This window comes from Varroa destructor, unplaced genomic scaffold, assembly GCF_002443255.2.
Source record: "Varroa destructor unplaced genomic scaffold, Vdes_3.0 BEIS01000003.1, whole genome shotgun sequence".
Classification (NCBI taxonomy): Eukaryota; Metazoa; Arthropoda; class Arachnida; order Mesostigmata; family Varroidae; genus Varroa; species Varroa destructor.
In genome coordinates, this window is record NW_019211456.1 from 51655760 (window position 1) to 51674366 (window position 18607).

The following is an 18607-nucleotide window of genomic DNA, read 5'->3' on the forward strand; positions in this document are numbered from 1 at the left end:
TAAATGTCTACTAGGCACTCGTTGAACCTCGAAGATTACCGATATATCAAATGGTGACATTAACATCCAGTTATTTGTCAGTCCTTACGTTGCGTAAGGTTCTGACTGAGCGGAAATAAAGCTTACTTTTATTCAATGACTGCCACAGCTGGCGTCTGAATTAGATAGGACTATCCTCGCTTCAACTGATATTAGGCCAAAAACCAATAAAAAAAAACTCCCACGCAGACTGCAACCGTCGTACTCCATAACTTAGTCAAAAAGCTATGAGTGAATAATTCTAGTAACGCCTAGTGATAATCGTTTGAAAAATAACAAACGTTCTAACCATTTCTATTTCGGGGGGAAAAGGCGTCTTTTGGGTCTACCGTTAGCACAGCATTAAAAATTGAGTTTACTCAAGCTTATACCAATATCTAATAAAGCCCCTATTAAAAACGCGCGCTTTAATTGCATACTGTTTAGAACGTGCATAAAGACCCATTGTTACAACTAAAGAAAAACTATTTATATATATATATATATAAAGCACAAAATACAGCCTGTACACTATGATACCTTAATGCATTTCCAACAAATAGACTAATTAGTCATTGTGTAGATATTTATAGACATATACCGTTAGACACGTGTCGTTTAGGGCGGAAAACAATGAACCTTGTCACAACAGCGACCTGATAACCCTCATGTCATTAGCTAGATTAAATTCAAATTTTCAAAAAACTACGCCAATAGTGGTTCGAACTGGGTGTCTCCGAATCTAAACGATGATGACCACATCAGAGGAGTAGTCCACTGAATGACAGTTTTGAGTTTCGGGTCTAACCCATCTAGCCAGTTGCATCGGGGCTTCTTGTGTCCATTATATATTAGAAACAGGTTTTAGCTTGCTTTATTTTGGCAACGATGGAAAAGCAGAAGTGTCCACAAATACTAACCTGTACTTGTAGCGTTTGGCCACGGGCGCCTGCGAAGCAAACATCTTAACAAAAAGAACCCTTGTGATGTTTACAAATAGAATAAAATTAACGACAATTGACAGGGTAATCGGACCACGGATGATCCATTCATGCCACCCAATTTTATTCGTCGTCCAGCATCTGTAATTTCAATATGATAGACAAAACCATTTAACATTCAACATATTTTTTCTAACTCATGATTGAGCACTAGTTTGTTTTTTTTTTGTTATTAACAATTTAAAGGAGGGCAAACCCCGAACGTAGATTTAGAGTATGACGACTGTTGATATTTTTTAATATTAAAAAAATTCCTAAATAAAATAAAAATACAAACAGCAAGCATAGATAGACGTTATATATGTCTTTATCCATATGTTTCTGTTCAACTTAATGAACAGTTAGGGGTTAGGTTGTTCTAACTTTGCGCAGAGGATGGTGCTTTGCATGTTAATGCTTTCCCCTTTGCTTAAACGAATGGCGTCACACAGTTCTCAAACCTCATGAATTTTTCCAGTAATCTACAAAATAGCACCATTCTTCAACAGAGCTACTTTATCCGTTTAATCCAATTCCTTGGATCCTGATCACAACAAGTGCAGCCGAAATGTCCTACGCTGATAAGTGGGCGCCTCTGATCTAGGAGACGTTTAGTGATTGATTTTTTTTTCCCATGAACAACGCTTCTTCAGATTCAATGGAAGTGTTCAAATTCCTTAATAGCCGTCTCCATTAAGCAACGTGATTGACCACTGCGTTCCATCTAATAGCAGGCACGAATCACACATATGGGGTCTTGTTGTTTGCTCAAATAATTGTTGGGTTAGAGAATATTCCATTTGTATGTTTTTGGAAAGTTCATTGGAAAAATTCTTGATATAGCATGTTTATTTCCTGAGCTTGACTGCCATTAAAGGATTTAAATACATTTAATTAGTCTAATAGTTCACATAACAACACCATAGCCTCCGGTTCGTGTTTCCGAGAGTCATTTCGACAGGGTTTTTGGCTCGAGAACTTAATGTCTTCTCTGCTGAGCTTACTCTGAACGGAACATTATATGTTAGGCCAAGCTGCCTAAAAGTGAATCCAACCCGATCACGGTATAGATATCTATTTTTGAGACTTAATCCACTATAATGTGCACCCTCATTATTAGAGTATTTTCATAGATAGAATAAAATCTATCACATACTCTTTTTGTCCTTCTATTGTTTAGGTGTAAACCCAGTGCTTGTTGAAAGGTTTCCAATGCGTTGTGGTCTTTGTATCCATTGACAACACTGTAACCGGGCCGCAATCGTCCCTGACGATTATTCCTAGGCCTAGTCGGTACTCCCCTTGTAGTTAAACAAAGGATCGTTTAGTTCCAGCGCTAATAATTTCAATAGTTGTAATAATAGCATTCTGGAGTAGGACAAAGTCATTAATAGAAACGAAGCCTCGTTTAGTTTCGTAAGGTTTCAATGCTACGAGATATGTTTGCAATGGTGGTAGTAATCGCTACCTTGCTCCAACAGAGTTGATTTCAGGACTGAATCGGAGCAAACCGGTTTATACCTGCCAAGGTGTTTGCTTTGAGCCTGTTATATCGATGCTTGTAGCAGTCTTCTCTACAGTATTGTACGTCATATACCTCGATCGAATACGGCGGCACGGGGCAATAAGCGCTAAACGCTTTGTTGGTCGCTGGTTAATTTTGTTGAACTTGATTATGAAGATGCCGCTTTCTGCACGAGTATTGCACGCGTTAACGGCTAGAGTAAACTGAACAGTGAAGGATAAAGAAGGTACACCTCTGGGTGCCAGTTGAGCCGCTTCGTTTTCCATATGACTTTACCTGTGGTCTTCCTTTAAAGTCGGAAACATTCACCGTTAGCTGGGGGACACTCGACAGCTAACTCGAAGCTCGAGGCTAATGACCAACTTCTCAATCTGTCCTGCCCCATATCCATCTGACGAAGGACGAAACATCTACAGACAACTATCGGCGTGAATCACGATTATGGCCAGAAGGGCATACGCCACTCCAGCCACTGATGTCGCATTCTTTTGGCTAACAAAGGGTTAGCAGGCCAGACAGACTCAATCGCCTATCCAGCTAGTAAGCTGTAAGGGGCAAGCAGGAAACAAGGAGTAACTCCCATCAGTTGTTTTTTAAGCTTCGGTTACACGTCGCGCATTGACCATAGGAATGACGAGATACAGGTGACTTGAGATTTTCGCCAGCCGAGAATGATTACTACAATATTTCAACAATGTATCTGTTTATGCAGAGTTATTATTCAAACAATTTAACTAACTTACTAATTTAAAATTCGAGATTAACAAAGGACGCTTGGCCAATGTCTACGTAAAAGCTTCGATAATTTACGACTGTAAAATATGTTAGAAAGTAATGAGTCAAAAGACAAACATATCGTATAGAACGCCTGATGAAGTTTATTGAGAGTGCAAAGAGACCTTAAAAACAGAGACCTTAAACCTCAAAACAACCGGTATCAGTATTGATGTTAGCCGCCGTTAGATGTAAAATCATTGACCATTCAAAAATTGTACAAATTTGCAACTAGTGAAATTAAAGCAGGTAACACTTTCTTAAAAAAACTTCCTTAACTAGGGAAACTTTCTTAAGAAGCGTCCTTAAATTGAACTAGTGGTTTAATACAACAAGTTGACTTATCTAGCCCTCGTTATTTACGTTACTTTCTTGGGGATCCCGAAAATCGAATTACATATTCCTAAATGCAGTGTGTAATTTTCCATCCGACCTGTGGCTTCTTCTTGGCGGCCCACGTATAGGCCTGCGGTTATATCAAACATAAGTCAGCGCGGTCTTTTTTATCGAGTTTTGTTTATTGTACCGTACCCTAGGTCAAAATTGTATAGGGTCGTCTTGGTCTTCTGTTAGCGATGGCAGCCTTATAATCGATCACACAAAATCTGTAATAGTTAATTATTTTTATTGCGTACTTCCGTAAGCCTTGTAGGGTGTCTCAGTTACACCTACCGCATTTCTCGTATTGGCCTGCTTGTATAGAAAAGTTACTATTGAACTAGGTAGTGCGGTTGAAAATGATCAACTGCGTGATAGATTTATGATGTGTGGCTGTCCCTATTGGGATCAAGCAGATTAATTTACTTTATTATAGCTATGAGACGGACAGAAAATGAGTGAAGTACTTTTCGAATAGAAAAGTTAATTTTATGTTAGTTGAAAGCAAACTCCGAAAATCGGGAACACGGATGAGCTTTGAGAATAGTTAGCGAATCACTGAACAAAAAAAGTTCCGAGTCAGCGGCGGTCTTCGAAATAGCTTTCGAGGAAGAATTTTGAAGGTTCAGTGTACACAGCAATTTCGAATAGCTGACAAGGGAAAAATCATAGGGGAAGGTTATATTGATTTAAGGTGGTTGGATTTAATAGTTGTCAGGTGTTTGCTCTTGACTCGTTGTCAAAGGGAACCCTAGTTCGTAAAGCTTATGACATGTCAGAAAGGAGAGTACGGCCAGAATAGCAGCAAGTTGCTCCTGCCCTGTCACTTCGAAGGGTTCCGACCGACGGATTGCGAATTTGTCGGGCCATGTCAGATACACTAAGGCTGATTCGGTTAGACTGGAAACTGCCTGCACGATCACGAGTGTGGCAAATGAAGACGTTTGCATAAAGATATTATGTAAAAGTCTATTCCAGCTACCGAGCCTGTACTGAAGAATAAATATGACAACCAATGTGTATTGGCACATTTTTCTTTAAATAGCCAACAAGCTTCTTAGTTGTAAGGAAAATACCATGTTGCTTCCGAATCATACATAATAAGCCAGTGGTTGAAAGAAGATAGACAATACTTGCGAATTGAGGAAGAAATAACGGCAACTTGGTCATGTCTAATTAACATAAAAAATGGATAATAACTATAATCAACCTCATTTTTACACCGCTAATCAATCCAAGTTGATCTCTGTTAACATTTTTGTGTAAAAAAGCCAAAAATCAGATGATATATACTCACAGTTTGTTTTCCCATAGAGCTCGAGCCAGGGACCAAGGTGCAATAAATAGCACAGGTAAGCCTGAAAGAGATCGAAAGTATATACATATTTAAAATTATTTTGTTGTCTATTGACATTTTTTTTTTTCGCTAAAACGGTTCGCGTTACCAATAACTGCCAAAATCTTAATCTGTAGTGTTCAGTTGCGGTAAGGTATCAAGGTTGCCTTAATTCATAATCATTACCATCTTAAGTACCGTAGTAAAAATCGATTGTAATAAGGATGCCATCGCCGGGCATCTGCATTGTAATAGGGCTAAGGGCGAGGGCATTCTCGCCCTTAGCCCTATTACGATGCTCGCATTTTTATATACGTTCATGCAACGGGTCAGCGTAACAGCGTAGCATGTAACGTGTCTGCCTGGTGATCTTCGGGCGACGCTGTGATGTGGGTTCGAACCCGGCCATAGACACACCTTATTTCGTACTAAAAGCCAGCCGTTTGTTGAAATATAGAGCCATATAATCAAAATTATGGCTCATATAATAATAGTACGGATACTTAAATAGCATCAATCGAAGGAAGCTTTCGAAGAGAAACTATCGGCAGCGTGTCAATGTGAGTCTGCAGTTGTACCGTATAACGCAGGTCATTCAATATACGAGATATAAATACATATTTCTATCCGCTTGGGACTGGACTGGTAATTTGGTTGGGTAGAGATCTCTCCTCAAATGGTGCATTTATTCCTTTATTATTTATTTAATAAATATGCACACGTTTCATCAGCTTCTCTTGTATGAACAATCATAGCATAATAGAACGCCAAGTCAACTTATATAGCAGTTTTTTGCCGATTGGGCAAAGGAAACGAAACCCCCTTGCTAATATATGTCTATTGTTTTGAACGAAGACTCATTATGCTAGTAAACGAAGATGCATAGATGAGATGAAAGTATAGGCAGAAAATTTACCCATGGGAGCTTTGGTTTCGATTCAGTAAACAGTATTAGATTATACTACTTACTTTCGAACCTCGGAAACGAGCACTTTGACTTCAAGCATACTTAACTTACCAACGGACGAATATGTTGAAATTCTGAGTTAATTTGGTAGTTATGACCACAATGTTATATAAGGACAAATTAGGAGACCCAGTAGGCGCGCTAATGTGCCATTCTTAAACCTAGGCTTTCTAATAATCCTAACATCTTAAATGGGGACACTTTCGTGCCCAATGCCTTTAAAATTCAGCGAGCTGTGATGTCTTCTCAGTTTTACATAGGTTCATATATAATAGGCCGCGCGTCTCCTGTATGCATGCTAATCAACAGAGATATCCACATATAAATACCAGACGTTTTATATATGTGTCTTACTAAAACCGTAGTAATATATAGCAGCGGTCGTTTTAAATCATCAGAGATGGAAGAAATAAACAGAATGCACAGTGCGTTCTCCTTCGCAGTCAGCGGACAATTTCTGCTACGACAGAACCTTGAATGTAGTAAAATGGTATTTTTACCAAAAAGGCTTACTATCGTCTCATTAGTAAGGACAATTAGTGGGGATGTTTTGTGCGCTGACTGGATGCGCGTCCGCTTCTCTAACAAGGACATGCGATCTGCGCCCAGGCAATGCTCGTGTTCAGTACGCTGTTTAATAGAATTAGTCTTTTCTATACTAGGTAATATAACCTTCTAGTGGTAATATTATTGCCCACTAGGTTAAGCAACTATATCCGTATAGCTCATATTGATAGGCGCATGTTTAGAGACATTGACATGGTTATTATGGCCTAACAAAAATTATATTTCAACATTATTAATTGAATGCCCTTTTGGACTGATATTTACTCATATAAAACAGAGAAATATTGTCGGAAAATAATTTTGGTGAGCTTTATATATAGACTTGTTTCGGAAAAACACGCCCGCTCAAGTCTTCACTCACGACTACCTAACCAAGATATAAACGAAGCGTCGAAACCCTGCTTAACGTCAGTTCAAAAGCCAGCGACAAATACACGACCGTACACTCTTAGACGAATTTAATTTCAGGACATATTTCCTTCAGGTTCAGGATATTCATTTCAGGGCCCCGCTTCTAGCTTATACTGCTGGAATTTTAGATGGTTTGTTTTTTTAAGTTTTAGCGGCCTAAAGATGATCTCCCACCGAAAAAAACTGATCTGCCCATTCTACAGACGGGAAAAGAGAAATTCGAAGAAAATAACTACTTCCTGCAGTTTTTTTTCAACTGCGTATAGAACGCATACACGACTGTATATATAACGACTCTGCCTATTGAATACGACCCAACCTGGTTGGTAAGCATGCATCTTGTTGGTTCCTGTGCACTCCGTGACAATCTCGAGAATGTCAAAGTAAACAAGTTTATGTAACATACTAAAGTCGCCAGCCAGTATTTTGATATCTGAAACATAATAACGCTAGATACAGTCTTTATAAATAAAAAGGTAAAGATCAACGCTAAGTTCTCCTATATACTGAGAAAGGTTTCTATTCTGTTCATCGAGATTTATTTCCTAAAATGTTTCAATAGATATTTAATAAAGAGCCTTTTATCGGAACACTAATCGTAGACAAGTACTTTACAAGTTCCATTATTAAATAGTGCGCACGAAATCATTGACGAACTTTGTTTGGTATATTTAACTTGAGAGCGGTAGCACCTACTTTAAAATAGGCTTCTAAGTAGATTTTTCAGCAGTTTACAGGGAAGTTCTTCTCCGTACTTGTTTGTGCGCAAATTAATTTACGGCCCAATTGCCTCGTGGCAAAAGTACAAGTGAAAAGAAAAATAAATGTTTATAGAAAAAGATGCCAATTGGCCGAGGGCAAAACTATGACATTTAGAAAAATGACAATTGCATTTATTAATTTAATCGATATTCTGGAAGTTTTTGATCGGATTTTTTTACTGGTTACGAAGTTCTTTTGCTTTATTGCTGCTAACTCTGATTTTAGAAGATGGAATTGACAGCGGTTCAAGCTTCCTATGATCTGACAGGGATACCGTTACGAATTTGAGAGTATCCATATATTTAAGCGCATCGTTACATGACAAAAAGGACACGAAGAGTTACGGGCATCGATTCGTGATTACATAAGTTTATTCCTCGCAGCGCGTAATTTTCTTGATTACAGATGAATTAAATAAAACCATCCTTGTAAGCTTTAGTAAAATAAGCGCCCATCATCATCATCATCAAGATGCAGAAAATTTTTTACAAAACGGAACGGAACAGTCAAATACAAACACGGATACAGTCATCCTTTCAACAGAGATCGATTAGAGTATAACAGCTGACCACTACTGGCAATATCCATAGCAGGCTCAACGCTACGATAAGCGAGCGCATGTCTTCCATGCAAACGAACAGTGACTAATGGTGCAGGCTTGATGCGTAACATGTATAGCTCGAATCTTCAGATCTGGCAGTTAATGAAGTTTCTGATACGGAAGACTCCGAATAATAATAGATAATTAGGCTGTACAACGACGTAATTCGAACGTTGACCAAACAACTACTTTGTTCTAGTTTTGAACAATTCAGTACTTTTTTACAATGGTACACCAGATACTATCAGGTTTTACCTATTTCATTGCACCGAAACAAGCAACATTAAATCATCTTCTTATTTGAACAAAGAATGAATGGGTTGTGTGTGGTTTTTTATTTGATTAGGCAAAAAGCCTGATTCTACGTTGCCAGATGCACAAGTTCGCGAAGCTGTTTTTCTGTTATATGCCCGGTATCACGAAGCGCAATGCCCGGGTTCCAACCTAAACCACAATGTGATCTTGGCACTTGTAGGAAATTACGTTGCTACCATGCTATCACAAGCTTGTCTATAAAGTTGTCTGTTGGTCACAAGCTACCCTACTTTGGCCAGCGTTTCGATGAACTTTGTGAACGCAGCGCATAGGTCCGTGTTGTACAAGTATACAGTGATATATATATATATATATAGTCCACAAAAGGGTCAATAGAAGTTGCAAACTCATATTGTTTTGTGCGTTTCTAGTGTCAATGTGCGATAATTAAAATGAACTTTTACAGTATCTAATGTAACGAACAGAACGATGCTTACGAAGCTTATATAAATTAGGGTAAATAGTTGTAGTTGAGTAGAAAGAAGAGCATGTTCATCGCGTATCTGAAGCCAGGCAATAAAAATCGCGGCTATTGCCTAAAAAGCCGCTCAAGATGGATTATATATAACGGTCACGGTTACAGTGGTCGATTATTATTTGGACCTAGGCGCGATTATCGTAACCTAATTATTAATTATGCCTTGTATAATTCTACGCTAAAGAAAATTATAAGGACTCGTCGCATCTTGAGTAGCCACTGATGCCGCAGCTTAAGCAGGTTTCCGAGAAGAATTTGAAGGCCTCCACAATCGAGCCGTATATTGAAGACAAAATGCGACCGAGTACAATCTACCCAAAGCTAAATGCTCTTACGAATCATTTTTAGGTACTGCATGGAAAATGCACGGACGTTAAATTGATCGTGTGATCAATCGCTAAAGTGATCGGGGAATCAAGCTAAGCGCAGGCGCTTATGTCGAGCGTTACTACACTGATATTTGCAGACCCAAGGGTGCTAGCTTTCTTCGTAGAGAATGGGTTAACAAAAGACAGGTTTACTCTGTGCAGCGCCGTTGAAATATCGTGATTACGTTTTTCAAATGATTGATGACCTTAAACTTTTCTAGCCCTGTCTGAAGTATCTTTTTAAAGTACAAAACGATGGAAGACTTGCTTTGGAGCAGGCATCGTGGGCTAGCGCTCCTGCCCATGTTGATTATGTGGGAAGCCTTTGCTTACCGTGAGACAAAACGGTCTGTCAATTTGTAGGCTCGTGCAAGACCGAAGTCACCGACGTCAAGCATTATATCATAGATTCAATGTAGGTAGGAATAAGCAATTGTAAGATTGGAGAAATGGTTGCTCCGAGATAGATGCCTAATTTTTATTCGTCATGTGTCCTAGAAATGCGTCACTTCATTCGTTCGGCTTATGCTTTTGTACGTGCCGGTAAAGATAATATGACCATCTACTAAAAGTCTCAACCAAAACGTCTCTACATAATTTGAAGTATAACATTGTTCTTCCTTATTTAATGAATATATATATATATAGAGAGAGAAAAGAACTATAGACAAAGCATCAGCTGAACACGGAATATATAGATATATATATATAAAAAGACAAAAAAATAGTTCACTATTGCGGTACGGTATGACCTGGGTGCGTTTCAGCATGGTCCATCTTCGAGCACTTTATAATGAAAAACACTGTTCGACTTATGGCCGTCGTTTCAGAAATGCTCGCGGCGACCGTTGCATTATCTGAAACTGAACTACTACCAAGAACGTTGTCAACCCGATTGCAGCAGTATATATATATATATATATATATATATAATCATGTTTCTTTTAAATTTAATCCCGATAATTTTGTCCGAATAGGAATAGTTAGTGGCCTTAAATACAGAATACAACTATATTGAATTGCTGAGTTGGCTAATCTTTTCGAGATATTCGATGTTTTGTAATTTTACCTTTTTACAACGGAGATGTTATCTAAAGGAATGAGGTTCGCAGGACTATTTTCTTTTAAAAATCTTTAATTTCTGTTTTTCTTATTATTAATAGTAACGTTTTCTAGTATTTTGATATATTAGAAAAATACGAAACTTCGACACATAATCTCCCATTCGAAAATGATTGAGTCGTTTATTCCGGATTGATAAGTATTTATTTCCCAAATCAAGTTGTCCCCCTACGAAGTGAATTTTGTGGACGGACAACACTTATGGCACCGTTTTCTTAAACGCTCAAAATGTTTCTCAAATTCAACAGTTGGGACAGCCTCCATTTCAGTCAGCGACTTTCCTTATATTTTTTCTGTTAGATCTCAAACTCTTCCTAGATTTGGGAATAGGAAAAAGTCTGAAGGCAGTGGGTCTGATAATTACAGGCACTAAATTAATACACGCATCGAGTTGTTTTGCGACAACTGCCATACGGGTATAATGAAGTGTGCGCCTGGTCGTTGTCGTGACGAAGGACCCAGAACTTGTTGTACTATAGTTCTGGTCTCTTGCATCAGGCATTCTCGCGTAATCTTCTTAAAACGTCTTGATAGTGCTGCCTGGTGACCGTGGAGCTGAACAGTATGAACTCATGATGATCGAGTCCTCGATGATCGTGGAAACCATCTAAGTTTTTGACCTACTTTTTTAGGCACAGGTTCGTTGTTAAACTTATACTTGCTAGGTTGCTTCTTGATCCCCTCGTCGTAGCCGCATGTTCCCATCAGGTCACCCGTAATAACTTATTCAAGGAAAGCTGGTCCTTCTAGAAGTGCCAAAAATCTTTTTGACACAGCTCTTTACGGGATTTTTTTGCACGTACGCTACTCTATTTAAAAAAAAAAAGCGCAAAACGCAAAGAAACTAAATCTGACTGGAAAAATCAGGAAAGCTGCACCCATTCTGATGACTCAATGATGAATTTGTTAATAAATTTACGTAAAAGTGCTTCTAATTGAATCAACCCCTTTACGCAAATATATCAGACTTATACAACAAATACTAATATTTATGTTAGATGCAATAGCAACATATCCGATCATATATGTATGTATAAACATATTTGGATGACATTTTTTTTATATGCATTAATAGGGATATCCCTGACGGACGTATTTACAAAACGTAACTGTTCATGGTTTATATCTCTAATAGTGCTCTGATCGGCATGCCGTTGTCATGTCAAGCCCTATCATTCCGTTAAACTTTCACTTGATTGTACCTATATGTAGTACTACATAGAGGTACGGTAAGGATGCGGTAACGATTATGGTTTTTAGAATATTTAGATCATCCTTGGTGACGAATGAACTCGTTACTGGGCATAGTCTCTATAACGTAGGGTTCCTACAATGGGGACATCTTCCAAATCGTTCTCATGGCTGATTTCCGCAGATGATGTATTTTTTCGTCGCTAAAGAATCAATGACGGCCTGAGAAGAAGAGAGGAGCGAACCACTCCGATCACGTCACTTGGCTTTCTTTCTCGCGGAGAGCTGTGGCCTGTCTTTAACATCATAAAAGCTGTACCTAAGGCTTGAGTTATTCACGAAAGCCTTAAGTTATTAAGCGCTACATTCGCATCTACGTTAAACTTACTCGACAAGGCGAGCATTTAAAGACCAGGTTCATCAAAGATGCTGCTTTGTACCTTTTTCGTTGCTAGCGGCGTCGACAAGCTTTCAACGTGATTTGCTGTATAGGAGCCCCCTTTTGTTTAATCAGCAGCCGAACAGTCGGTCGCAACGCTAAAAAGCGTCGAATTTGCATAACCGAGGAAGCTCATAATGTCGATGAGGGTTTATACGACGCAAACACATTGGGTCTCGGCTAAATTTAGCGCATATTCCAGAGATGGACCCCCAGGCCGTTTGGGGTTCTTTAACGGGCTTATGCATACTCGATAATATGGCCAGGTCTCCAAAAATCGTCTTAATTCACCCCGAACGTTTCGGACAAGTATACGAAATAAGGTAAACAGGAGCGGTTCCTTTAGGCTCCTATATAATATACAAATGTAATACATTATCGGAAAAAATTAACGAAAAGAACCATGATCGAAAACGAAATATCAAATTGAAAGTGGTCTGATTTTTTTCTGTGACTTTCAGTGCTGATAATTTGACATAGCCTCACATCCATGTCATGCATACTGGTCTGAAATAAGAAACAAAATGATTTCAAGTGAAGTGTTTACTGAAGGTTATCGTAGAAATATCGTTTTGATCCCATTGCTTTTCATCCGGTGCCATCTATATAAGTGTCTGTTATTTGTTTTTACACACAAAGTAAGTCATTTGCATTACTGACGTCTTCTGAGAAGCGAAAGTAGTCCGAGTTCTTCAACGTTAGAGTAGCTTAGTCGGCTGCTGAGGTGTAGAGGTGCTTGCACAAAATGACCTCAATCAACTACGATCATTATGATATTCTTTCGGATCAACTGGCATAAGCCATACCCTGAGCAGAAATGTTTACAAGGCTAAGATGTAATCTTGAGAAAATGACTCTTGTACTCGTTCTCGAAGATAATCTTATCTATCCCTGTCTTGAAATTGATACATTGTTACGTACTTATAGGATACTGTGATAGTAAAAAAGATATCCGCGGACCCGATGTCGGCCTAAACTCGACACGAGGCTAGCTACGTAGACATCGCGTTTCGCGTTTTAGCGCGTCTTCGAAACTAGAATGCTAAGTTTAAGTGCATGTCAGTGAAAAAAAAAAAACATACTTACGTTTCAAATATGATTCGGTCAAACAGTGCAAGCTCACCACTGTTAATGAGCGACGATGCGCGGTCGTTTATTGAGCTCAATTATAGCCTTACTTGGTTAGGGTAAGACAGTAGAAGGGTGTTCGTAAATGATCCGCGTTCAAACTTAGGGAAGTTACTTTGCCAATAATTAAAGGGTTGGCCAAGCAATGGCTTTCCTTTCGTTTGTTACATTGGATGATAATGAACTCAGCATACGAGTAATGTAAAATTAGTCAACATTATTTGCATTAAGTTAGGAAAATAAATGCCTGTCGGAACAGTTAGTGGCATGAAGTAGGAAGGTCATCAATGCGTGGCCAAAGACCTTCACTACAGCTCTTCTATATGTATTAAACAATTCATTTACATTTTATGTTTATGGGTCAATTGAATTGAATTGGGGCAAAATTTTGCTCTATTGGCCTAAATTTTTTGCCTATAGAGATTATAGTTTGGAAGTGCTCTTGGTAATGCATGATTCTAATAGCATATCTATGAGCAAAATAGACACACAACAAGGTATCGCAATAATACTTTTTCCATGGTGTATGTTTACGTACCAAGATGATGTCTCGTTGGATGATTAAATCCATATATACATGTAGCATACAGGAAAATGATATCAGCTAACGATAACCGAGCAGATTTATTACGTTGTGTAAACAGGCTTGTCCTATAGGCAGTGTCAAGCATCTCGAATGCATAAGGGAGAACAGCTTTTTTTCTCGAAAATTTCGCTTATATCAACTGATTTTTGAGGCCCATAAGGTCTTAGCAGTTCAGCGTGTTAGCTTTATCTGTTGCGCATACTTATGGAGTACTTTTTATGGAGAGTCAGTCACGAGTGAAATTTTGGTCAAACACAAGCTTCCGTGTCGAACTGATGGTACCAACCCCATCCCATGATGGTATACTTCGATATACTCGAAGGATCGTTGCCAAGCGAATGAAAGACGAGACTATGCAAGTAGAGGCCTTCCATAAGGATCCAGCAGTAATTAGCCATTAGTGTATAGTGAAACATTGCCAGAAAGAGCTTGCAGCAGATACTCTGAAATAGAGTTGAATTGTTATTACCCAACAATTGTCATGAACATTACATTATCTGTTTATGTAAGCGCACCTCTCTAAACAACGTGACAGTAATTACTGTTAGATAGAAGGCTTTCGCATTAACGATTCCTCCAGTCTTTTTTTAATTTAAAAAAAAAATGTTAGGGGAAATTTTAAAAACAAAGCCTCTACTGAATATTGTCACGTGCCCCCTTCTAGGCTGCACAAACCTTCTGGTTATCATCAAAAGTGCCGTAGAGGCCAACTCCAGAAATAAACATCCGATCCTTCAGAAGGAAAATGGCCGCTCGTAGAATAAATGATGTGAAGAGATTCATATGGAGGCAGTTTCGAGGGCACCGCAAACGTCTGAAAGAGACAAAAGTACATTAATGGATTATACATTGCGCCTTTACATGGTCGATAAATATAATTTAGTTTTAAGTAGTAAACAATATACATTAGAAACGTTCTAGTCATGAATTTAACTTAGCCATGAATCACACTCGTTATTCATTTGCCCCTGAGAAAGGGTTAGGCTTAAGTGTGGGTTGGAAACATATGCAATTTTCATATTGGGGCGTATGTGTAATAAAAATAATAAGGAGAATGTTTTTTGCGCATCAACTCAAGTGCGATTCTTCTTAATACTGTGGCTGGTTGGCTTTGACAACGGTGTCTCGTTAAAGGTAAAACTTTGATGGACAAGATCCGACAATCACTAGAAAACTGCTTACGTTGTATTAAAAGCGATTCTTCTAATTACCGTCCATCTTATCTGTCATATTATCTAAATCCATCTTATCAATGGTCAGTGCTGTATAAAAGAATCAAAAAAATTCAAACGTATAAACAAACCATATAACATTAGGTTGTTACGAAACAAGATCGTACAAAGGTCGAGTGTTCTAAATGTTGTTGAGTGTAGACGTTAATTAATTGAACTTATATTTGTGCACTATACGCAGGGATATGCGAGATGGTCTAGATCTGAAATTTATCTCTATGATTTTTTTATCAGCTTTCTAGTACTAAATGTAGACCTTGAAACATTGACTTCGACTCGACGAGGTCAAATCAGTCTTCTACTAAGATAAACCCAAACAGGAAACTGACACTTAGAACCCATGAACAAACGGAAAGCAAATGATAAATGGTATAAACAGTAACTATTAGTAAGAATGCTAGAAGACGCATCTTTTGTTCTTGTGAAAACATACCTTTCTAGCACTATCCCACTTTTTGAAGGTTTGTCATATCTAAAAGTTGTCAAATTTGGGACACTCTAGTTGTCCCAACATCAACTGGATACCATCCTTCTAGGTTAAATCTATGTGAATTATTTCAGTGGCTTTTTGTGTTCAATTTGACTTTTTTCCTTCCATACGGTGTCGTGTCAATAGGTTGAGATGAGATCAAGGGATGCTTTTAACCCACAAGAAAAAAGAAGCAACGTTCTTTTTTTCTATGACAGCAACATATACGAGTATGTCTCAAGCAAAAAGACCATCTTGAAGTTGATGTTGATTTTCTACTTCTCTAAGAGAACTTTAAAGCTCTATGAGAAGACGAACTTGATAGAGATGAGGATGATCAGAGCGCAGATGAGACTCACGAGTGAAACTCCGTATCCTATGCGGGCCAAAAATTTAATCATACGGATATGCGGCTGAAAGTTCATATGAAAAATAAGAGTAACTTCATTGTAGAGTATTTGCATTTTTTTGGCGAGCTGAGAAAACGATATTCATTTCAAAATGCACGGTTTCAATATATAGACTACCTACTTTGCACAGCTAAATATAGTAGCCGATACAGAACCTCCTGTACACCGGCAAATGCGAAGTTACCTAAGCATTTATTTCTTCTATTATCTAGCGTATATAGCAAAATAAGATGCCGACAATTTTTCGTTCCTCTCATTTCCTGGAAAGAGAGGCCAAGTTTTTATAAGTTTATACCTATTTTTAGGTACGTTTATTCTAAACGCGCGGATCTCGAACACGATGAAGACATCTGATGGAAACCTTAAACACACGTTCATGTTCAAAAGACATAACGTTATAATGAACATACCTACGTTGTCTAGTTGGGAGTACGGCCTACAGTACCCGACACTTGAAGCAATATTATGATCGCCCAATGATTTTTCGATTCTCTCATCCAAACGTAACGCTTATTAATTTTTGTCGTAAATTATGTTAAAGTTGATGATGTTCAAAGCAAGACACAAGTACCGATTGACCATGCTGTACTGGCAGAACTTACTATACATATGTCGTAACTTGCACCAGCGATATAACACTTTGAGGGAAAATCATTCTGTCGCACTGTTGAAGTAGATCATGTTAGACAACATCGAAGTTATCTTATCGATATAGTTGGTTGCTAGATTATTATCTAATTTGTTGTTGAATGCACTCTTACTTATCCCAAAAGTACTTCATCGTTAATTTTTCAGGCTGATTTCCACATTATGCCGTACCTTGTCCCTGCCTAACGAGCTTCCTTCTGTGATTCCGAAATCATATCTTAAGGGGTACACGATCAACTACTGGAGAACGAAACCGTTTGCTAGACGCAAACGAACCATGAAGGCGGTGAGCGATAGTTATACTTTTATAATTTACATTTTCCGGGATTTACATCTGTAATGAAAATTTCTGCAATGAATATCTGACAATACTGCTACATTTATACTGAATATTCTTTTTCGCGAGTACGGGTGGCCATACTGGTAAAAAAAAAAAAAAAAAAAGTATAATAATAAGGTATAATCCACATATTGCGCTTCATTGTAGGAGCTCGTTTGTAGATAGTATGAATCCCAAAGCCACAGTGAAATTGGACGTTACCGTTGTTAGAGACTGGCTAGTTGCCGCCTTTCATTTGATCGGTTCACTGGTAAATGGCATCGAATTCGAAAAAAAATATGATTTATCCACACAGCAAAAGTAGTTTTCTTTAAATTATATTGCGTTTACTCAACAAATCCTGCGAGCTCTATTAATCATTGGGCATGTAAATCTGCTTCAAGCTCTAAGGGTTCATTTCATTCAGCCAAACTATCAAGTGGTTCACTGTGAAAGGGACTTTTCAGCACCCGCAGCATAAAGTAAACGGCTTATAATGCTAGAAATGATCACGTCTCCTAGTTAGCAGCGACGTAAAAATTATAGGACGACAGTCATAACGCAATCCAGCTAGTTACTAGACAGATTGTTTGAGAGCTTCGATCCATTAGCACAACTTTGCTATCTAGAAACATGAAACTGTTGGAAGACAAGAAAAAATGCATTGAATTTTGTCTTGTCACCTGTTCGGTGCTTTCAGTCAATTTTTTTTTTGTTTTTTTAATCCATAGTTTAAGTAAAAGGAACTTTAGGATCAGAGACAACTTTCTTGCTAACTCGTTGCTATAATACGCAAGGTAAGCATAGGCTCATAGTCGAGCAGTGAGTAGTGCAATTTGCATGATAAAATCCGAGTGCTCGTTCATCTCACTCAAAGATTTGTGCTTCCGGTTTTCCTTAAAGGAGTTATAAGAAATAAGTCAATATCAAGGAGCGTACGCTTGTTTGAATGAAACAATACTACTAGCAACATGAGATACAGTTGAATAGTTACTATACGACATTTTCTTCGAACTCTGCATTTTTCACCTGCGTGTATTACGTTTAGTAACTGTCAACACGATATCAGCTATGTTAGCCAAGTTAAATTTCAGGAACACATGTTTTTACTATAGTGATCCTGCACTCCGTAGTAGAGAACGAACGAAGTTACCGAAACGATGAATGGCCTAAAAGCCGACGTATCGAACTGCCCGCGGTGTTTTCCATTTTTTTTTTTTCGGTCTGGTAAGTAATACAAATAAACTGGTCCTTAAAAGCGTACTCAGGTCTAGAATATGCACATACGTAATGAGCTTCAATATGGCAGGTGTTGTCCGATTGAGACAAAATAATCCAATTGGAATTACAAGCTTTGCCTGAGATACGACTATTCCCCTTTAAAAACGAACATCTTTGTCTTTCCGTTTATTTTTCACCGTTTTTTTTTTTTTTTTTTTTTTTATTAGCTTTTCTGTGCTATCCTTATCGCGCTGGTTACAAGTCTTGCTCCTTAGTTTACCACTTTGTTTTCAGGCTGAAAGATGCCTGCTGACGGTGGTGAGGAAGAGGCCTTGTTTGTTCTTAGACAAAAACAGAAGCAA

General features: G+C 38.2%; 1 protein-coding gene across 1 annotated transcript in view; it reads right to left on the bottom strand.

Moving 5' to 3' along the window:
* LOC111247358 (secretin receptor-like) overlaps positions 1–18607 on the bottom strand; it is a 95963-nt gene that overhangs the window by 19699 nt on the left and 57657 nt on the right. Inside the window, exons 6-10 of the mRNA XM_086985539.1 lie at positions 15966–16060; positions 14622–14760; positions 14233–14389; positions 4973–5033; positions 939–1100 (exon numbers count right to left, since the gene is read on the bottom strand). Of these exons, the coding sequence (XP_086841665.1) occupies positions 939–1100; positions 4973–5033; positions 14233–14389; positions 14622–14760; positions 15966–16060 (614 nt within the window). The remainder of the gene's footprint in view (positions 1–938; positions 1101–4972; positions 5034–14232; positions 14390–14621; positions 14761–15965; positions 16061–18607) is intronic.